This window comes from Oryx dammah, unplaced genomic scaffold (assembly GCF_014754425.2).
Source record: "Oryx dammah isolate SB20612 unplaced genomic scaffold, SCBI_Odam_1.1 HiC_scaffold_22, whole genome shotgun sequence".
Taxonomy (NCBI): domain Eukaryota; kingdom Metazoa; phylum Chordata; class Mammalia; order Artiodactyla; family Bovidae; genus Oryx; species Oryx dammah.
The window spans coordinates 59,275,595-59,298,024 of record NW_024070206.1 but is presented as its reverse complement, the minus strand read 5'-3'; the positions used below and the strand labels follow the sequence as shown (position 1 = coordinate 59,298,024).

General features: G+C 53.8%; 1 protein-coding gene across 4 annotated transcripts in view; it reads left to right on the top strand.

Moving 5' to 3' along the window:
* Positions 1-22,430, top strand: part of LOC120880948 (myelin basic protein) — an 83,486-nt gene that overhangs the window by 58,748 nt on the left and 2,308 nt on the right. For 2 of the 4 annotated variants that reach the window (XM_040264372.1, XM_040264374.1), the window contains 4 exons: positions 13,593-13,700; positions 14,664-14,699; positions 15,074-15,106; positions 18,750-18,869. In XM_040264372.1, coding sequence (XP_040120306.1) covers positions 13,593-13,700; positions 14,664-14,699; positions 15,074-15,106; positions 18,750-18,869 — 297 coding nt within the window. The remainder of the gene's footprint in view (positions 1-13,592; positions 13,701-14,663; positions 14,700-15,073; positions 15,107-18,749; positions 18,870-22,430) is intronic. The other 2 variants (XM_040264375.1, XM_040264373.1) reach the window with 1 other exon arrangement.

The following is a 22,430-nucleotide window of genomic DNA, read 5'->3' as shown; positions in this document are numbered from 1 at the left end:
CCCGCATCCTACCCCCGAGGCTCAGAAACTCAGCTGGTGAGCAATGTTAGGCTGACATCCTACACCCAGACCTTCCGGAACATTCCACCTTTTGTCTCTCTGCACAAACTCCGCAGGAAGGGTGAGAAAGCCCCACTGGCTGTTTGTCAAGAAACAAGCAGGCTCATCGCCTTGGAGGCCCTTCAAGAATGGGGCTCCCACGAGGAGCCCTTCGATTCCAGGAGACGCATCACTTCTTAGTTCCACCCCAGCCTGACTCGGGGGTGGACCTGAAGGTGGCGGGGAGCCCACGTCCACGCAGGAGATGACGTTGGAGGACCCAAGATGAGTCTGAAAAGCACAGGCTCCAAGGGAGAAACAAGGAGCAGAAGCATGTACAGCGGGGAAGATGGCTCCATGGGGGATACAGGGCCTCCTCCTCCCGGCTCCCCATCAGGTCTCCCGACCCTGCACGGCCGGGCCTCCAAAGGCCGCATCATCCAGAGGTCACATGGACTAAGGAGGCGGAAAGGTGCCCGGAGAGGGCAGCAGGGAGCCGTGCCTGGTCAGGCCCTGTGCCACCTGCACCTGCACCTCTGGGCCTGGAGACGCAGGCAGAGCCAGAGCGCCCTGCTCCCACGCCCGGCAGTTGCTCTTACCGGCTTCCTTAAGCCCCTGCCTGCCACTCGCAGCCCCTGGGGGCCCAGTCCTTACAAGCCTGCAGAGGTCACTGTGGGGCCACCCGCCTGAGGGGTGGAGGGGCACCCAGAGGTCTGTCCAGAGCCGACCTCCCTACTCTGAACCTGCACCAACCGTCCCAGGGGCTGGGGCTCACCGAGTTGGGCTCCTGGCGCCTGGAGAAGCGCGGAGTGTGCATGGAAGCACGTGCTGAGGGTCTGCTCTCACCCTCCACCTGCAATGTCTGCTCTGAGCCTCCCTCCCCAGCCACTGGCAGTGACGTCAGAAACAACCGTCTGTCCTGCCGATGCCCCGGGACCCCGGGCTGATGGAGGGAAATGGGAGCACTGCCCTGTTGCCGGTAAACTGGGCATCACGGGTGGTGCAGACACCCCCCACCCGGGGCCCCACAGCCCAGCTCTGGCTGCAGCCCCTGCACTCCTGGCCTCAGCGTCTCAACCGGAGAGTCAGAGTTGGGGACTGCGAGCATCTCTGTGGGGACGGACCCACGGCCATTTCCTCCTGTCTCAGGGCCCTTTTGCAACCATGTGACCAGCACAGCCCCCTCCAGCCCCGAGGCAGGGGCTCAGGGGCGACTCTGCGTGCCTGAGGCATGTAAGACCTTGTTCTGCTCAGGGGACAGACCTCTGTCAGCCCTCAGCCCCAGGCATTGTGCTCATACGGAAAGCCTTCCAGACACTTCCCTCGTACTCCGTCTCCAGGTTTTCTGACGTCTCCAGGTTTTCTGAATCGATTTCTTCCTCCTTTCCAAGGAAATGGCTCAGACCAGAGTTGGGTGGTCTTGACAGGCCCTGATGGTCTGGCCGTGGGGACCCAGAGCAGATCAGTCTCCCTGGGGGCCGCACTGATGTGAGGCAGGCTGTCTGGGTCTCCAGGGGCTGGCCCTCTCAAGGGGTCAGGCCGGGGTCATGCCTGGGGTCTATTCCGCACTCCCTACCCTGAGGGGCTGCCTCACAGCCCAGCCACCCAGGGGCCCGTGGCCTTCAGTTGCAGGAAAGCCTGTTGCAACTTGGCTTTTCCTCCCAAAATAAGCCTTCCAGACTCTGCATCCCTCACACCGCCCGCTGCCATTCTGTATAAGGAGACGACTGAGTTCTAAGCCGAGAAAAGGTGCCCTGGGAGACTGTTTGGTTTACACAGCTACCAAGGCGTTAGCAGGATGTTTATGCTGGGAAGTCATGTGCATACTATAGACACACTGAGGTCTTCCAAAATGGGAGCAAAGAAAAAAGTCGGAGCAGTTAATGCCAACTTCCAGCCCTGCCTCCTGCGGACAGGAGACAGGGAAGCTTGCGTGCCCACGTTCAGGAGCATTGCTCTCAGCACCAGCCCGCCGCCCTGTTTGAGAAGCAGCACTGAGCCCCTCCTCTGGAGACCATGAGCCCGGGCGTCTGGCCATGAGCTCCCCAGCGCTGCCCGAGACAGGAATGAGGTCTAGCTCCTGGACAGTGAGGGTGGCCCAGTCACGGCAGAGGGACCCTCCTGGAGGCTCCGTATCAGGTGATGCAAGACAGGTAGAAAACACAACCGTGGGCGGCATCCTCGTGGACTGACGGCAGCTCCCAGCTCCAGCCGGGATCCCCTACATGGCCGCCTCCTCCCCCTGCCGGTCTACTCCCTGGGGTGAGAGCTGAGGCCGGCCTTGAAGGCCTCCACCTGAGGCTAAGCCCCCATCAGAAGCCAGGCAGCCACTGCGTGTTCACAGAACCAGCAGACACGTCCGCTGTACTTGTGACACCGACTTCCCTCCAGGGTGATCTCACACCCACAGCCTGGAGATTTCGTTCCATCCTTGCCCGGAGGCCTCTAATCCAGTCCTTGCATGGCCATCGATGGAGGCAAAGAATTGATTCAGAAGAGGCTGGGGGCTTTGATTCCCTCGTTTCAGGTGAAACATCGCAGAGGGAAATAGGCCAATGTGCCCTCCCTCCCGCCACCCCCCACTGCCTTCAGCTTCACAACTTGCTGAAAGTAGACACTCTCCAGCTTGGAAGCCAGGCCCTCCTATCTCGGCCCAGGCGACAGTCCCTCTGGGCAGAGTATGAGACAGCTCCCCACAAACACTGACCACGCTCCGGCCAAGATGAAACGTGTCATGAGAACAGGCAATAGGCCACCTAAAATCTCCACCTAAACGAAAGCTCTGCCTGCGCTCCTCCTGTAACTGAGCAAAGCCCACTGCTTACACAGCACGGCTCTCTCTAAAAAAGAGAGGCCCCTGCTTTAAGTAAACTCCGCCGTGTCGATGATTCAGGAGCAAACATATTCTTAAACTTGCTGAGGGTGAAAACGCAAGGGCAGACTGCAAGGATCATTCAGACTAACAAGAATTCTCTCCCCAGATTGCACAATCGAAATGCAGCAACCTTGCCAGAAAGCATCTAACACCCTCCCCTGAGGCGTACCGGGGGGCTGGTTGATCAGAAGTGGAGCAATCGCTTCCTCTGAAAAACTTACATAAACAAGATCGGCCTCGTTGTCCAGTGGTTTCTGGGAACAGCCGGAGCATCGCGGGGTCAGGCTGTTGAAGCAAAAACCCGCCATGGTCATTGGGGCCAGCTCTGAAAGGGGGCGCATTGCAGCTCCGATAGTTTCCAGCAGATGTGTTGTCTCTTCTGCAGGCCTGTGACCTCCAGTTCACATGCTCTAGGAGATAATATTTTACCGGCAGCTAACTCAGAGCCAGATGCCACAGGAGCACATAACTGCCACGACCCTGCCTTCCAAAGACGGGCCGAGAGACGGGACTACCCCAGATTAGAGTCTTTCAGCACAAGAAATTCACAATGCTGCTTTTTCGGAAAATCCTTGAGGAGGACTTCCATAAGTTCTCGACTCTCTGTAGTCACCAAAATGAGATTTCTGGGGGAGTTTTGTAAACCATCCAAAGAAGTGTGAGGCAAGAGGAAAAGGGCAGGAAAAGAAAAGCCGTTCCATCATGACTACATTTCCTGGTTCTCAAATATAAAGACAACAATGTGGAAGAAGCATTTTTGGTTTTCTTAACACTTTCCCAAGAAGCAACTCTCTTGCTGATCCCAAGTCTCCCTCTGTTCTGCCTTATCGTCGGCAGGTCAGGATGACACCCACACTGTTGGAGCGTGTGGTTCCAAGCAGGTGAAAGAGACAAGCCGCTGGATCCGGGCTTCCAAAAAGCCAAAGGTTTTTATTTTGGAAAAATCAAAACGCAAATTGCAGTTTGAAAAAAGCAAAAGGCAAATTCCTTCACTCTCTAGACCACTGACAGAACCATCTACTGAGGGTGTGTATCCTTAACGCCGCTCTGTGGGCGAAGCGGAATTCTACCACATTCAACCTGTGAACCGAAACACCAAGGTGTGTGTGTGTTGCACAGCTGCTTCGTTGGAAGCTTTTCACCCCTTCACACAACCCCTTCGAGTATCCATGTCCACATTGGTAAAATGAGGTGAAAACAACCACACGTCCACCCCATAAAACACGGAGGAACCACTTTCCTTGCTCCTCTTCTGTATCAGCCCTGGGGACACAGAGGGCTGCATGCATTGCCTGACTCCCAGGATCGACTTGACTAAGAGAGTGCCAGAAAGAAAACGGTCCTGCTTTTAGACTCTGGACGACCATCTGGACACGGCTGAGGCTGATCCACAGAGAGGTCACGCTGGGCTGCATCCTTCTGACACGGCGCCTCGACCTGTCCCTGAGTGCAGGACGTGGGCCTCGGTCACCTCAAGGTCCCCGTCACAGGGTTAGGGGCTTGTTGATGGGCCAGACCCAGGGCACCTCGGAGATACCCATCACAACAGACCGGCAGATGGTGGGTGAGGCACCCTGGCATGAGGGTACCTATGCTGGTGACGTCCATGAAAATGCTCGATTTCAAGTTTTAAAAAGGGCAGCAGTTTCCAAACAGCAGCTCCACAAAGAGCTCACGTCCCTTCCCACAATGCAGAAAAGATGGAGCAGGTGTTACCAACGCTCATCACCCAACACACGTTGTGACTGAAGGACGGAGTTCCCTACCGCAGCGCACGACACCAGAGGGCAAGTGCAGGAGCCAGAGTGCCTCTCGCTACCGCCTGAGCCCTGAGGGAGCCAGCGCTCTGTGAGGGCCAGAAACGCGCTCCCCTTGTAACACACCGCAGGTCAGAGCCTTGCACTCCAAAGTACCAGGTAGAGCGCGGGTCCTCTAAAGGCGCGTCTCTCCTGTGTGACATCTCCAAGCCGTGAGTCTGCATCTGGGCAATCCTCAGATGCCTGTCCGCCTGGCGTTTACTCTCCTGGCCCCTCCTCGGCACTCACCCAGCGTCATCCATCCGGACAAGAGGCCAGCAAACTGAAGCCTGGGCAGAGAGAGGGGAGGGAGCCAGGCTCTAGGGTCCACCTGTCCCCATGATTGACTGGTTTGACTGCGTCTAGGGTGCAGAGCTCAGCAGGGTGGACGCAGTGGGGAACCGTGTCCCAGACCCAGGATTCACTCAAATTTCCGCCACTGGCATTCTAATGGTGGATCCGGATTGTTCAGTCACTCAGTTGTGTCCAGTTCTTTGTGACCCCATGGACTGCAGCACGCCAGGCTTCCCTGTCCTTCACCGTCTCCTGGAATTTGTTCAGACTCATATACAGTAAGTTGATGATGCCATCCAACCATCTCATCCTCTGTCACCCCCTTCTCCTCCTGCCCTCAATCTTTCCCAGCATCAGGGTCTTTTCCAATGAGTCAGCTCTTTGCATCAGGTGGCCAAAATATTGGAGCTTCAGCTTCAGCATCAGCCCTTCCAATGAGTATTCAGGGTTGATTTCTTTTAGAATTGACTGGTTTGGTCTCCTTGCTGTCCAAGGGACTCTCAAGAGTCTTCTTCGGCACCACAGTTTGAAAGAATCAATTCTTCAGGAAAGATTTTAAATTCTTCTTGCAGACAAGAACTAAATCAAGCTCTAGGACTCTATTTTCCCCTGAGCACAAACCCCAGACACAGTGGGTGTTCATTTTTCCAAGCTGCAGCATTTTCTTCTGAAGGAACAATTCCATCCCTTCGTCTCTAATCAAATCCAAATGCAAATGATGATGCAGAAAAATGCCTCGACCCTATTTTCATAAAACAGCCGTCAGAGTCGAGGGAGTGAATCTTTACCCAATCTGATGACCATTGATCTTCACTGTGTCAGGCGAAAACTAATCTCCTCTTATTACTTGCACGTTTGAACAAATTGGAAAATAGTTAAAAATCCTTCATGGTGTCTGGAGATGGGACTGGCAAGCCAAGTGCACGAGCTCCCCCTGCTGGTGAAATACACATTATCACAAGTTGGGGGGGGTGGGATTAACCATAATTTTTCAAACAGGCTAATGGAAAAAGGAATTTATGTTAAAAATTAATGACCGGTTGTCCTTTATCCCATGGCTTTCCTTCCATCGTATTTAGATTTTTTAGCATAACGTTATTTTATTTGCCACCAAGAAGTTCATTTTTGTTTTAATTGTTACGTCAAGAAAGAGTAACATGTCAGCGGCATGTAACCCTGCCCGTGCCGTGATCACGTGCCAAGGCCCTGCACACTCACATCTTCCCATGTACAGAAGGCCAGGTCTGCCCGTGCTTCATCAGCATGTGGACAAAGCACAGCCCTGAGCGGCAGGATTTCTTCTACAAATTTCTCTACTTTATTTGAAATCCCTGTGTAATAAGTCCTATTTTTCTGAACAACTGAAGCTTTCATTTTAAAAAAAAAACTGGACTAATTTTCTAACTTCGCTTCCCAAATATTCAGCTCTGTGTACTTTGGGGAGAATGTGTTGACATCCTAACCTCACGTGTAGACCAGTGTGGTGTGGGGTGGGGGTCTCCACCTCCGGCCCTTTTTCCTTTTCTGATCTCTCAGGGTCGGAAGTGACTGCTGCTTGCCCCTCCCCACCTCCTCTGTCCTGGCCCAGCTCTTATTTTATAGCAGGACCGCCCTTCAAGTTCTTCCTTTGCCTTTCCATCGCCTGCAAAGTGGGCGAGCTACTTGGATCAGGATCAGTTCAGTTCAGTTCAGTCGCTCAGTCATGTCTGACTCTTTTCAAGCCCATGGACTGCAGCAGGCCAGGCCTCCCTGTCTATCATCAACTCCCAGAGTTTACTCAAACCCATGTCCATTGAGTCGGTGATGCCATCCAACCATCTCAGCCTCTGTCGTCCCCTTCTCCTCCCGCCTTCAATCTTTCCCAGCATCGGCGTCTTTTCCAAGGAGTCAGCTCTTTGCATCAGGAAGCAGGATAGATGCAAACAAAGAGATGCCAGTCCTGGCAAATAATTCAGAGTATGAGCGGCTCTGGCTTTTCTGTGCTTTCTGAGCAGAGAGGAGGAGCGTTCACCCTGTCCTGAGTCAGGAGCCTAGTCCAGGGCTCTCCCGAGGGGGAAACGTGTGCGTCACAAGCTCAGAGGCAGAGGTTGGGGTCCCCAGGGTGGGGGCAGAGGTGGGGTCAGGGGACTGGCTGAGGCTGCGGGGGTGTCAGCAGCCAGGCCGCACCCCCATGTCCATGTGGGGCTGTGAGGCTGCAGGGCCCCCTGGGTGCCCGGAGAGCCCCACCCTCTTCCCTCCTCCCCGGCCTTCCATCCCCCCACAGGACAGAACAGACCCCCTTGTTTATGGCAAGGCATGAGGAAAGCAGTATCTGCTCCCCGCAAATTGTGAAATGTAACAAGATAAACCCCGCTGTCTTTAAAGCACGCCTCCAGGACGGCCAGGGGCTCCTGCCCTGCCTGGGTGACTAGGGCTGGCGCTGCTCTGACCGCTGATGCACAGACCGCCGGTGGCCTGGCCGGAGCCTCTCCGCCCGGCGCCCCCGGGCTGGACGGAGCACCTTTCCCCAGCACGGGCGGGCCTTCAGCGCAGCCGCGGGGTCTCGGCCGCCCGGCTCACAGAGTCAGGGGTGCACTTCAGGAGAAGCAGGCTGGGCCACACCCCCAGAGCCGCCGGCACCGCAAGGGCTGAGCCCCGGCCAGGGTGGGAACAACCACGGCGATGCGTGACCAGAATGTGGTTTACATGGCCCCAGGGATGGCATTTGAGCAGGAAGGAAGTTCGGACGCAAGCCACGCCTGACAGAAAGGAGCCAGTCCCCAAAGAACAAGCACTGGGTGATCTCACTGGCCAGGGGTCCCTGGCGCCGCCAGTCACAGGGGCCCTAGGGTGGGGCTCTCCAGAGGGCCAGGACCAGGGAGGAGACCCGGTATCTGCTGGGTGGCACGTTGGTTTGGGAAGACAGGAAAGGTCTGGAGCTGGATGCTGTGATGGATACACAACATCGTGAATGTACTTAATGACACCAAAATGTGCAGTGAAAAATGGCAACATGGTAGGTTTCATGTTAGTTCAGTTCAGTTCAGTCACTCAGTCGTGTCCAACTCTGCGACCCCATGAACCGCAGCATGTCAGGCCTCCCTATCCATCACCAACTCCCAGAGTCCACCCAAACCCATGTCCATTGAGTCGGTGATGCCATCCAGCCATCTCATCCTCTGTCATCCCCTTCTCCTACTGTCCTCAATCTTTCCCAGCATCAGGGTCTTTTCAAATGAGTCAGCTCTTCGCATCAGGTGGCCAAAGTACTGGAGTTTCAGCTTCAACATCAGTCCTTCCAATGAACACCCAGGACTGATCTCCTTTAGGATGGACTGGTTGGATCTCTTTGCAGTCCAAGGGACTCTCAAGAGTCTTCTCCAACACCACAATTCAAAAGCATCAATTCTTCGGCGCTCAGCGTTCTTCACAGTCCAACTCTCACATCCATACATGACCACTGGAAAAACCATAGCCTTGACTAGACGGACCTTTGTTGACAAAGTAATGTCTCTGCTTTTGAATATGTGTCTAGGTTGGTCATAACTTTCCTTCCAAGGAGCAAGCGTCTTTTAATTTCATGGCTGCAGTCACCATCTGCAGTGATTTTGGAGCCCCCAAAAATAAAGTCTGACACTGTTTCCACTTTCTCCCCATCTATTTCCCATGAAGTGATGGGACCAGATGCCATGATCTTCGTTTTCTGAATGTTGAGCTTTAAGCCGACTTTTTCACTCTCCTCTTTCATTTTCATCAAGAGACTTTTTAGTTCCTCTTCACTTTCTGCCATGAGGGTGGTGTCATCTGCATATCTGAGGTTATAGATATTTCTCCCGGCAATCTTGATTCCAGCTTCTGCTTCCTCCAGCCCAGGGTTTCTCATGATGTACTCTGCATAGAAGTTAAATAAGCAGGATGACAATATACAGCCTTGACATACTTCTTTTCCTGTTTGGAACCAGTGTATTATTCCATGTCTAGCTCTAACTGTTGCTTCCTGACCTGCATACAGATTTCTCAGGAGGCAGGTCAGGTGAGCTGGTATTCCTATCTCTTTCAGAATTTTCCACAGTTTATTGTGATCCACACAGTCAAAGGCTTTGGCATAGTCAATAAAGCAGAAATAGATGTGTTTCTGGAACTCTTTTGCTTTTTCGATGATCCAGTGGATGTTGGCAATTTGATCTCTGGGTCATGTTAGGTATGTTTTACCAAAATTAAAAAAAAAAAAATGTAAGGGTGACTCAGGCACTGCGGGCCCCTCCCCAGCTCTGCATGAGGGCGTCATTGCCAGCAACCAGGCAAGCTCTTCGTGCTTCTTCCTGTGCTCACCACAGAACCTTCTAGTGATGCGCAGACAGGGTGAGGACCAGCCCCAGGGTCTCAGCAGACAAACCCCGGATACAGAAACCCTGCTGCAGAACTGGCTTGCTTCCCTCAGCTGCCACTCTGAGGGGTCCTGTTCAGCTCAGTTCATTTTAGTCACGACCCCATGGACTGCAGCACGCCAGGCCTCCCTGTCCATCACCAGCTCCCGGAATCTACCCAAACCCATGTCCATTGAGTCAGTGATGCCCTCCAACCATCTCATCCTCTGTCGTCCCCTTCTCCTCCTGCCTTCAATCTTTCCCAGCATCAGGGTCTTTTCCAGTGAGTCAGTTCTTTGCATCAGGTGGCCAAAGTATTGGAGTTTCAGCTTTAGCGTCAGGCTTTCCAATGAATATTCAGAACAGATTTCCTTTAGGATAGACTGGTTTGATGCCCTTGCAGTCCAAGGGGCTCTCAAGAGTCTTCTCCAACACCACAGTTCAAAAGCATCAATTCTTCGGTGCTCAGCTTTCTTTATAGTCCAACTCTCACATTTGTACATGACTAGTGGAGAAACCATAGGTCTGACTAGATGGACCTTTGTCTGCAAAGTAATGTCTTTGCTTTTTAATATGCTGTCTAGGTTTGACATAACTTTCTTCCAAGGAGCAAGCGTCTTTTAATTTCATGGCTGCAGTTGCCATCTGCAGTGATTTTGGAGCCCAAGAAAATAAAGTCTCTCACTGTTTCCTCTGTTTCCCCATCTATTTCCCATGAAGTGGCGGGACCACACACAGTGAGACTACTTGTGTACGGTGTGCAGGTCTGTGAATTCTCACACGCACATGGCTGCCACCACCATAGGGACGCATCGCCCCCAAACCTCCCTTCCAGTTCACACCACCGCCTCCCTCCCCCACCCCTGACCCCGGCCAAGCCCTGCTCTCGTCACCCTCCCTGTAGTGCAGTCTTTTGAAGACTGTCATGTGTGTGTGAGATCACACAGTATGAAGGCTTTTGGGAACGTCTTCTTTCACCGAGCCCAGTGCCTTGGAGACACCTCTGAGTTGTCAAGTGTATCAAAGTCGCTCCTTCTTACTGCTGCGCAGTATGGCTTCGCATGGACACACTATCGTCTGTTTATCACCTCATTCAGTGAGGGACATTTGGGTCCTTTACAGAGTTAGTGATTATGAATTGAGCTGCTATAAACATTCATGGCCAACTTTTGTGTGATTGTAAGTTTTAAGATTTAAATTACTTGCATCAAAAGAGCAGAGATGAATACATTAATTATAAAAATCACTTCCAAAAACATGTAATTTTTCTTTTCTCATTCAAAGCAGGAAGTGGGATTGCTGAGTCATATGGTAAGTGCATGGCTAACTTTATAAGAGACTCAAATTGTGTTACAGAGTGAGGATACCATTTTGCATTCCCACCAGCAATGCATGTGAGGTCCAGTTGCCAGCATCCTAGCCAACACCTAGTATTGTCAGTATCCTTTACTTCAGCCATTCTAATAAGGGGGTAGTGGTGTCTCTGGGTGGCTTTGATTTACATCTCACTAATGGCTAAAAATCTTGGGCATCTCTTCATGTGCTTGCTTGCCTTCTGCTCATCCTTTGCAATGAAGTGTTTAGTCACTCATTTTGTCTAATTTTTAAACCTGGTTGTTTGGGGTTTTTACCATTGCTTTTTAGAGTTCTTAACATATTGTGGTTTCAAGTCCCACATCATATATGTGATTGCAAATATTTTCTCAGTCTGTAGCTTCTTTTCATTCTCTTAAGTGACCTTTGCAAAAGTTGTAAATATTGATCAGGTCCAATTTATCAGTTTTGTTTCTTTTATGGATCATGCTTTCAGTGTCAAATCTGTAAGCTTATTGACTACCCTCACGTCATGGAGGTTTTCTTCTCCTATGTACTTGTTATAAAAATCACCAAAACAGACACTCTGTTTCTTTTAGCATTAGAAGCTGGTGTGGGTGGTTCGGGCGTGAAACGTTGTTATTGTCCACACAACACTTCATTAACTACATCACAGCATAAACAAGTTTAACAATATCAGATCTGCATGATACTACTGAACATTTATTTAAAACCTTTTCATAAAGTTTAAGAAACTTTCTTAGTTTAATCACAGAATGGGCCAATCGAAGTACACAATGTTTCTGTGATGAAAATTCCAACACATCCTGCAGAAAAATGGTATATAAACACCAAAGTAAGCATGCATTCATTAGCTCAATCATGCCCAACTCTCTGCAACAGCATGGACTAAAGCCCACCAGGCTCCTCTGTCCATGGAATTCTCCAGGCAAGAATACTGGAGTGGACTGCCATTTCTTACCCCAAAATAAGCATTAGTAGTGCAAAATTCTGAGCTGTTTTCATTATCTTGGGCCATTAAGGTGCTATTTAACAAATAACTTCACTTGCCAGATACACTGGATATTTAGACCCAAAGATATTTTTGTGTCTCAACACAAAAGATATTTTTCTTGAAGTGAGAAACTTAAGGAAGATGCCCTGGAGGAGGGCACAGCAACCCACTCCGGTATTCTTGCCTGGATAATCTCATGGACAGAGGGGCCTGGCGGGCTACAGTCCATGGGGTCACAAAGAGTCGGACACGACTGAAGTGACTCAGCACATATGCACAAGTAACTTCAACAGTTTCCTAGATCATCTGTTTTCTTTTTTAATTCTTGGCTTCACATTTTCCTTCCCTGGAGAAGAATGTGTAGGGTTGGCCAGCGGTGATGGAATCTGATTGGCCCTGGGTGGCAGACAACACAACACAGGGAGAAGCAGATTATCTGCCTTCTGGCGGCACCCACAGAGAGGATGCGTTATTGTCAGAAGGGCGGGGCGTCTCCGCAGTTCCTGAAACGCTGCAGCTCGCCCCCGGGGCCAATGGCTTCAACTCAAAAGTCCACTGCATCGGCCTCCACCCATGCCATCATGCCCATGCCCTTGAGTGCTGAGTCGCTCAGTCCTGTCCAGCTCTTCGTGACCCCATGGACTGTATATAGCCTGTCAGGCTCCTCTGTCCATGGGATTCTCCAGGCAAGGATACTGGAGTATGTTGCCATTTCCTTCTCCAGGGGATCTTCCCGACCCAGGGATCAAACCTGAGTCCCTTACATCTTCTGCACTGGCAGGCAGGTTCTTTACTATGAGCACCACCTGGAATAACACAAATCCCTGGGTTTCCTGCACAGGGAACCCGAACACCATGAAGTTCCCGGCCCCATGGGGGGAGGGAGGCTCAGCACGTGACCCCCAGGCCTGGCTCCATCCCGAGGGAGGCTGTGACTGAGCTGCACAGGAAACAGGTCACTTGCTGAGACTGCCCGAGGGAAACTGAGAACTGCAGCCTGCAGGACGCATGGCCTGGGCATCGGGGAGGTGGGGTCTGGGCACAGTGGGGAGAGGCAGGGGGAGCAGGGAGCCTGGGCCCCCGCAGGACCCGCAGAAGGAAGGACTTAGAACCTGAGGGGCGAGCAGGGCGCAGGGTCACAGAAGGAGGACTGGAGGGCCCGTGGACACCTCGTTCAAAAGACAGAGAGGGACTGGACCACTCAAAGCCAAGACAAGTTCTCAGAAAGTGGAGGAAGCCTGGACATGCTGTGTGGTGTAAGCTCTTAGCTGCTCCTCCCGCTCCCCGGGCTGCAGAGAAGGGGTCCAGTTTGTGAGCAGACGCAGGGGGTGGCTGTGGGGGGGTGGACAGGAGGCGCAGGGCATCCTCTCTTTGCAAATGAATCTGGGCGGGAAAAGGTGGGAAAGGGAGGGGCCCGGGCAGGGCTGCCCCAGTCTCGGCTTTGCTGTCAACGTGGGGCTGAGACAAAGGCAGGGACTATTTTAAAGAAAAACCTATAAGGGTTGTGAATGGACCCGAAGGGGGAAATAGAGCAGAGAGAGAGGCCAGGATGACTGCAGGGCTTCCGACCTGGTGGATGGGGTGGGAGGACGATTTGCGGAGTCAGACACTGACGGAGACGCGTGTGGGGACACGCCCCTGTAACTAGTGCCAGTGACCCCAGTGCCAATCCAGACAGGAGCACGAATCCCAGCAGCAACACTGAGCCCGTTAAACGCACCGAACTCCCGAGAAGCATGCTGTAGACTTGGTGACGACAGCACCTTGTGAGCAAGAGGGGTCCTTCTGAACCGCGCCCCGAGCTGGGGATGGAGGGGGCGTTCGCGAGGCTGCGGCTCACTGTCCCGGGGGCTTTCGGGAGGTCCCCGTGAAGATCTCCTCTGACCTTCCAGATGTCTCCCCCTGTCTCTCAGGATGGACACCACGCGGCCAGAACCACCCACTACGGCTCCCTGCCCCAGAAGGCGCAGCACGGCCGGCCCCAAGACGAAAACCCCGTAGTGCACTTCTTCAAGAACATCGTGAGTGTCATCGTGGGGGCGGGGAGTGGAGGGGTGCAGGGCGGGGGTGGGCGAGTTTGACGGGTGAGGGGTGCCCGGCCATGCCCCTGCCCAGGAGAGCCTAAGTGTGTCTCCAGGTGACACAGCTCTAATCCAGGTGGGAGAGATCTGAGTATATCCCCAGGGGACTCTAAGCTCTGATCCACAAGGGGTCTGAGCACATCCCCAGGTGACAGCTCTAATCTATGGGAGGGGGGTCTGCGAATATCCCCAGGGGACACAGCTATAACCCTCGGGAGGGTGGTAGATTGGCTCACCAGTTGTAACAAGTGGACCACACAGAAGCCAGGGGGTGGGCTGTGCAGAGGACGGTAGGTCATGACAATGCTCTGCAATTACTGTTCAATTTTTCTAGAAACCTAGAACTGGCTCTAAACAAAAATGAAGTCTTAAAAACAAAAGCAAAAGCACAGGCACTATTTATAGACCTCCTTTTTCATGATGATGAGAGCTTTAGGGACCACACACCTGAGGGCTTTCCTTTCGAGGCTCCTAGTATCTGGGGCCCTTGACTGCCGACCCCAGAGAGGGTCTCTGTGACGCTCGCCCTCTCCATCAGCGTGGGACAGGGACTGTCACTGGAGCGCCAGCACAAGGGCTCGCCTCGCTGAGTGCACATCCTCCCAAACACTTTCCGAGTGTTCTGGATGATCCGGGTGCCACTGGGTGCTTTCAGATCCTCAAATCCTATGTTTCTCCCTCACCTGGGGTCAGAACAGGGTCGCTAGGCAGAGACCAATGGGTGGCTTCTTACACCATTGGTGCCAGACCCTCCAAGCAAGCAGCTCCCTCTAGCTGCGAACTGGAAACGAGCCGGGTGAACACGGGGGTGACAGGTGGCCACAGGAGAACCTCTCGAGGGGGTCAGGGCCGCGGTGAAGGAGGGACCACGCCCCAGCTCCGCGTTCCCCTGTGTCTTTGCAGGTGACACCTCGCACACCTCCTCCATCGCAAGGAAAGGTAAGCGCTCTGCAGGCACCGAGCCGCAATCGCTTCACCCGCCCGGAGCTCCTAAACGGGCCAGACGGTGGGCTGGACTCTGTGCTCCCTCATTTCCCCCCAGAATGTTTGGCCACGTGGAGCCCACGTGGAACTAGAATGGGCTGAGAAACGCTTGTCCCAGGCAGATAGCACTCTGTCCCCGCCCTGCCTGGATCGGAAGTCCTCCGGGGTGGCTCCGGGCGGCCGTGGCCACGCGCAGGGATGCGCTGAGTCTGACAAAACCGATTTCCTGCCTCAGCTCAGTGCTGTTCCGACTGTGTCTCCTGTTGTGTGAAAGAGCGCCGGGCCTTCACTGACCCCTGAGTCACTTTCTCTTTCTCTTCCTCACGCAGGGGCGAGGACTGTCCCTCAGCCGATTTAGCTGGGTAGGTGCCGCCTGCCCCGCCCTCCCCCCCCCCAACCCCGTCCTCTCCCTCTCCGAGGCTCGCGTGTCCACGTTCCTTCCATCCTCCCGGCTTGTGCCCCAGCTGCTTCCCCACACAGCAGGCCCTTCCTTCTAGCTCCACCAGCGCTCCTGTTCCCTCGCCCTGGGGCCCACGCACTGAGGGGCTCCTAGGAGACTCTGCTGGACTCTCCCCAGGAAAGGAGGAGCCCCGTCTTTGAGAAGTTCCTGACTTCCTTCCAAAACGGCGGATGAGAAAATCCAGTCCCTGTAGGCTGCCTGCGCACCTGTCCAAGTAGCTAACCCCACCCTGCCGGGTGTTGACATTCTGTTGAGAAACAATGATTCTGCTGTCAAGACAAAAGGCTGCTGAGTTCAGTTGCTCAGTTTATAACCTAAGTGATCCAGATTTTGGTTTGGGTTGTGATTTAGTAATAACTAAAGCTTAGATACCAAGCCATCCAGAAAAACCTTTTTTAGGAATTTCTGAGAACAAAGTGTCCATGGAAATTTTAAAGGGCTGACTTGTTCAGCTTCTAGTAAAATTTGGTGTCTACACCAACTTCTAACGCTGATCTGTATTTTAACCAAATTACCTTCTAGTAAAGGCTCCTCTGGTGCCTCAGTGGTAAAGAACCTGCCTGCCAGTGCAGGTTCTTTACCACTCAGGTTGGATCCCTGGGTCTCAGGAAGATCCCCTGGGGGAGGGCATGGCAACCCCCTCCAGTATTCTTGCTTGGAGAACCCCATGGACAGAGGAGCCTGGTGGGCTCCCATCCATGGGGTCTCAGAGAGTTGGACACGACTAAGCAACCAAACAGCAGTCTTTACCAGTAAATATTAGATACAGTCTTTACTTGATCAGATTTCCAAAATAAAAAGAGACCCACTAACCTCTAGGCCGGGAACTGTGTCTGTCTTGGAGACAGAAACACATTCTCCAGTGTCACTGGAGACACAAGCTCTCTCTCCCACAGAGCCCACATCTCACTGATGCACAGTTAGTGGGCAACATAGAAATGAGTGCATGAATTTAGAGAGAAAGAAAGAAGAAAGGGAAGAGGGAAGAAGAAAGAAGGAAGGAAGGAAAGGGGAAGGGGGGGAGGAGGGAGGGGAAGGAAGGAGGAGGGACTGCAGTACTGGAGAAGTACTGCACAATACTGTAAAGCAATCACCCTTCAATAAAAAGTAAATACATTTTTAAAAAGAAGGAAGGAGGGAGGGAGGCGTCCGCCCTCAGAGACAAGGCAGAGGAAGCTTCCGGGAACCGCTCCAACACATGATTACTGCCGTGTGAACTGAGAGGTTGCTGGGACATTCATACAGATACACGTGAGCCTATTTCTGATCTGATTAATTTGCAAAGAGTGCCGATGATGTAGAAAACTGACGTGGGCCAGCAGCCACAGACAATTAATGAGAGACTTCTTGTGCCAGCAGGAGAAAAAGGTGACACTGAGCAATGAAATCCATTTCCGACCCAGAAATCTTACTTCAGTAACTACTCGACCTGCCTCTTAACTTTCTAGGCGTGGTGGACAAGGGCAGAGCTGCTGATGACTGGGAGTGATGGGGGGAGGAGACCTTCTTTCTTCCCGTCATTTAAGGCCCCTCCAACCCAGCAGCTAATAGAATGCCTTTGCATGCCTCTCCATGTCTCCGTTTTTGTTCCCACTAACTCGTTAATTTTCTCTTTTTTCCAAAGCAAAATTCTGCTCTGTGTTCCGTGAGTCTGTCTGTTGGTTTCCGAGAACCGCATGACTGTCTTCGTTTGGAGATCCTGAAAATTTCACTAGTTTTCTAACTATGTTGTATGTTTTTCTGGCAAATTCTAGGTTGTCCAAAGATAAAAGTGACCAAAAATTTGAAAGGAGAAAAATTAAGCAGATTATCAATCTGAAAACCAATCCTTGAATTTTATTCTCAGAAGCACTTTATGCTTGAGAAAATCAACAGAGTCAGAGCATGACAGGCTCGTGTGGGACAGCACGGCTTTCTCCCATGCTGGTCTATCCTTCGGCACAGCTCTCTTTAACTGTCCTTGGCCCTGAGACCGTGACCAAGGGAGTGTGTCCCTGGAAACTGTGGGTGCGAGGGCAGCAGTGGGCGCCCCTCGTGTGTAGTGCCCGAGACTCATGCACTCGACACCCCTTGAGACCAGATTTTCACGTGAAAGCGGCTGCCTCGTTCTGAGTGGCCAGCATCTATTCCCAGAGTCTGTTTCTGGCTGAAAGCAAAGGAACCCGCAGAAGTAGCGCTGGGGCGGGGTGGGGGGAGGGTGGGGGCCTAGACAGGTGGCCCTGGTCCAGCTTCAGTCCAAACACAAGAGAGCTGGCCTGCAAGATCCTTGAAGCTCCTGGAGCCCACCTCCAGCACCTCTGAACCAGAGGGATGGACTCTACGCTTCTCGAGCTCCCTCCAGCCCCACAACACCCTCCTGAAACCGAAAAGGACCACAGGCTGAGGCCAAGGGCTCTAGAGCTCCATCAGAGACAGTTTTACTTCATTTGTAGAATTCTCAGGAGAGGCCCAGGCAGAGAGAGTCCCAGTTCTTGTTGGCAAAATGTGAAGTGAGATCCCAGAGCCTGTCCATTGCATGAGATCCGAGAGAAGGACATGCACCCCAAGGCGCTAACGTCTGAGCCCCAGAGTCCCCCTTCCTTCTCGCACTCACAGTGCAGCGTCCCTTTGAAACTAGAGCTTATCCTAGTGCAAACTGGCCCCAGAGACACACGCCTTTACACTGCAGTCACTGTGTGTCGTTGCTACCCGCAGGAAGCCAGCTTTCCCCATCTTGCCTGAAGTGAGAGGGGTCCCCCCAGAGAAGCTGGAGGCGGAGGTGGGGGCTGCAAGCCTGAGAGTTCAGAGCCACAAGCTCCAGTCTCAGAGCAGGTTGTCCATCATCTCCTCTCCATCTAACAGAAGAGGACACTGAAGCTCAGAGAGCTTCCGACAGTTGCCCAAAGTCACACAGCCAGGGAGTGGGGTTGCTGAGGCCCACCCCGGTTGCCAGCCCTGGGACGGTGCCCAGGTGCACAGTTGGGGAACGTGGCTTCCCAGCCCACCCCCCTCCCTCTGTGGTCACCAGCCCACAGCCCAGAGCCCCTGGAAGAATCCTGGTCCATCCACACTCAGGGCACCCACAGCGCAGCCAGGGGAGCTGGGTCTGGCCTGCAAGAGGCCTCTCCAAGCTGGAGAGTTGGGAATTGTGTCTTTGCCCTTTAAAAATGGATGAGCCCCCAATTCCCCAAGGATGAAGGCTGCTGAGCCCCAGGGGAGCTGGCATGAAGGGTCTGTGCCAACGGCCAGAACAGCCCTTGGGCTGAACGTTGTCTCCTGGGCTCCCGTCAGGGGCGTGGCCACCCTTCTCCAGCACAGTCCCAGCACCCCTTCCCCTAATCCGTGCAGACGAAGACTCTGGAGAGTGTGTGTGACGCTGGCTGATCCGCCCTGGGACCCGCTCAGCCAGGAGAAGGGCAGACACTGCCACAGGGAAGGTCCCACCCCCCGCCGGAGGCACCGGGCGCCCAGTGTGTGACCGAGCGGCCGCTGAGGCCGGATGGATGTGGACCGGGGCAGGGCCACGGGCCATGGGCACAGACCGCAAGCCTCACCCTCTCTTGCAGGGGGCTGAGGGCCAGAAGCCAGGATTCGGCTATGGAGGCAGAGCGTCTGACTACAAATCGGCTCACAAGGGACTCAAGGGGCATGACGCCCAGGGCACGCTTTCCAGAATCTTCAAGCTGGTAATGTTCCTCCTCCACGTGGGAGGCGCTGGGAGGGGCCCAGGGATGAGTCCGGGACGGCCTGGGGATGCCAGTCTCCAGCCCCTCCACCTGCCACTTCTCAGGAGTTGCTCCTGCGCGTCCCAGCCCTGCCAGGCAGGCGTTTCTGCAGAGCTCACCTGGGCAGGTGCGCCACCAGGTGCCAGGCCAGGGTTCCTCAGGAGCTTGAGGACAAGAGGGGTCGTGCTGGACCCCGAGAGGCTCAGGGGCCTGGAGGGCACCCACCCATCTGGAAGGTCAGGTGGCTCCCTGGCCGGGGCAGCAGCACCTTGGTCCCTGAGGGTGACGAGAGGGAAGATGATTGGATGGCGACAGACCCTGGGGACCTCAGGCATCTGTCCTGCTGATCCACATTGGAGCCACACATCCAGGTCCTCCGGCCTCCCTGAGGCTTCGTCTCTCCTCTGTGAGATGGGGAATGTGTGGGGAGCCGCTCTGACAGGAGGGGCACCCGGCTCCCTGCCCAGACCCCCTCAAAACAGCCGGATCAGCAGTGACACGTCAGCCCTGCTCAGAAACCTGAGATCTCAGGAGGCGCTCTGATGGCGGACAAGGCACAGCCCCCCCAGGCCTGAGCAGATGGAGGAGGGAAGGGAAGGCTCTGGACTCGAGAGGGGCAGACCCCAGGCAGTAACCCCTCACCCCAGGCCCCTCAGACTCCTTCCTCCCACAGCTGCAAGCAGGCAGAGCTGTCCTGGGGTGAGAGGGGTGGTTGCCCAGGTCCAGCGGCCAAGCTCACCTGTGAGGAGATGGAACACCCTGGAGACAGAGGCCCTAGAGGCAGGACGCCAAGGGCTGGTCCAGGCTCTAGTCTCCTCAGACAGAGTAGACATGGCTGCCCCAGTGGGCAGGGCCCAGATGCCCAGACAGGCCTCGAGAAGGTGGAAAGGGGCAGCAGGCTTAGAGCTGGAGGGGCTCGGGAGCCGAGATGACCCTGTGGAGCCACAGCAAGCCTCTCGAGCAGCTGGGGCCATTTCCACAAAGATTCGAGGCTCCCGGGGTGCCTTTCATCCCTGATAATGGACCCACGTTTGCACGGCGGCCTGGCAGGAAGGAACAAACGTCACCAAATCCCGATCCCACTGGTTTTATCATTAAAGCATCAGCCCAGCCTCCACTTTCAATGACTCTTGACCCAAATGAGGCCATGACTTCCCTGCTGACGTCCAGCTACAACTGCAGTCCTGACTCTTACAAGGGTCCGGTCAACTCCCCTTCCAGCTGGAAGACGTGTCATGAGGAAGACAGACACCAGCAAGGAAAGACAGACTCCATGTGCTACAGCAGGAGCGGCCGCGTGAGGAGCTGGCACTCACGGTGCCCTCAGGGCCGCAGGACTGCCCTGTACCCTCGGGCATCGCGGTGCCAGCGTCGCTGCCGTGCTCTCACCCCACGTGGCAGCTTCTTCCACCCGTGCCCCGGGCCGGCGGCCCCCCGGGGGAGACCTGCGTTTCCATGGACTCCTGTCCCAGGTGTCCATGGTCTCGGATGAGACCAGGAGTGCCTCCCGAGGCTCACCCACTGGCTTACTGCAGGTCACAGCATGATTTCGGTCCTGCGGTCTGTGGCGAGGCTGTGTCACCAGGAGACCAACAGCCCCACGCGCCCCGTCCACGGGCTCAGGCCCCACCAGCAAAGCGTGATGGCTCCTCAATCCCAACCACCTCTGACCTGCAGAAGTGTGCTTCCCGCTGAGCTCGTTGAAACGTCACAATTTTACAACTCACGGTGAAATGGTTGGGTCGGGAACTCGTAGGCTGGTCACCTAACTGATTCTGAATCAAGTCCCGTGTGTGTGTGGCACGTCCAGTGGTCGGGATACACAGACGGCCGCGACAGACACAGTGACCTAGGCTCTGAAGGGTGCTGGGCTCTGAAGGGTGATGAGAAGCAGGGCTCAGCTTTGAGGAGACTCAGTCTCTTCAGGAAGAGACTTAAATGCATGAAGTGAGCGGCGAGTGACCCACTGCTAAGGTGGCTGGTGTCAGCCTCAACGTGGGCAGGACTCAGTCTTCAAAACATTGATCCTGAGGCAAATCTGATAAGGAGATAAATACTAATCCAAATGTCCAAGAAACAGAGAGCCTTACAATATTCGTGTCTTGATTCTGAAATGAGACAGCGATGACGCGTGTCCCGGGGGGCTCTGGGTCTAAACCCGGAGCTTCGGTGTTTCCATCAGGTCACCTGCGGTGTCCAGGCCATTTCTGATTCCCCAAGACTTCCGGACCAGAGTGACCAAGGGCAAAACCCAGATGTCTGCAGCTGGGACAATGTCCATCCTCATCAGAGTTTCTAACACCAGCTCCCCTCTGCTGGCTGACTTTGGGGAAATGACTCAACCTCTCTGAGGAGCTTCAGCTCCTTCAACTAGCAAACCGAGATGCTAAGAACACCCACCCCCCCTAGGCTGGCTTGCTTGTTCACAAGATGAAACAGATATCAGAGATCACAGTAGATAATAAATTGTAGGCACAGTAATCGAAAAGAAAAGCCATAAATCTGTCATCTTTTATTCAGAAGTTGCCCTCAGGGTGTTCAGTGGTGTCTCACGTAAGCTGTTTGGCAAATAGGGTAGGAGGGGGACTAAGCCCGTCTCAGCACACGTGTGCTCGATCAGATGGAGCAGCGGTCTGCTCTTATGCATGACTAACTCACACTTTCCAGGAGGCCCTAAGGTTAATCTCTCTGAAATTCAGGACAAGGAGGGGCCAGTGCTGCCTGGCTCAGGGCTACTCCAGGAGCGGCTCTGAAGCCCAAGTACCCAAAGCCCAGCGAGACTCACCTGGAACCAGACCCAGGTCCCTGCTGAAGGGCTTGGCTCCAAGGCTGGGAAACAAAGCCCCTTTCCTGCAGGGGGAGTTATCTCTGAATGATGCCCGACACCTCCAGAGGCTAGAATTCCACAGACGTCCCCACACGTGAAACTAAAATGCCTCCAGTGAATCAGCAATGGAAGAATGTTTTGGGGGAAAGCAAAATTGCGAGAAATCAGAGCCATCATCTTTCTGTTGACCGAGTTAGCTATAGACCTGGGGCCTTGTGCTTCCATTACCTAATCTCTGGGTTATGTGGGGGATGCAAGACGTGGACGAGACCCGTTTGTTATCGGATCAATAGCGTATTTCATGTTCATCTTTCTTTCTGGGGGCTCACAGTCTCAAGGGGATCTTTGAGAGATCAAGTTTTCATTCATAACCTACGAGAAAAGGGAAATCCAAAAAGAGACTAAAATTTGAATAAGAATTCAAATGTAAAAAAAAAAAGCACCTTCCTCCAAGTTCATCTAAATGGCACCTGGGGTGACAGTTGCCTTCTTGAGCCAATGCCTGGACAAGTTCCCTTGTCTCCGTCATCCCCACTCGCTCTCTCCACCTCCACCACTGCCAGCTCTTCTGCAAATTGTATTTGTCCAGAAAACATGTCAACTCTTGTTTTTTTAAGACCCTGAGGTCAGAGTTTGTGGACAGCTCATCTGGGAGGCTGGTTTCCTTGGTGATGCAGGAGAGGGCTCGCAGGTGG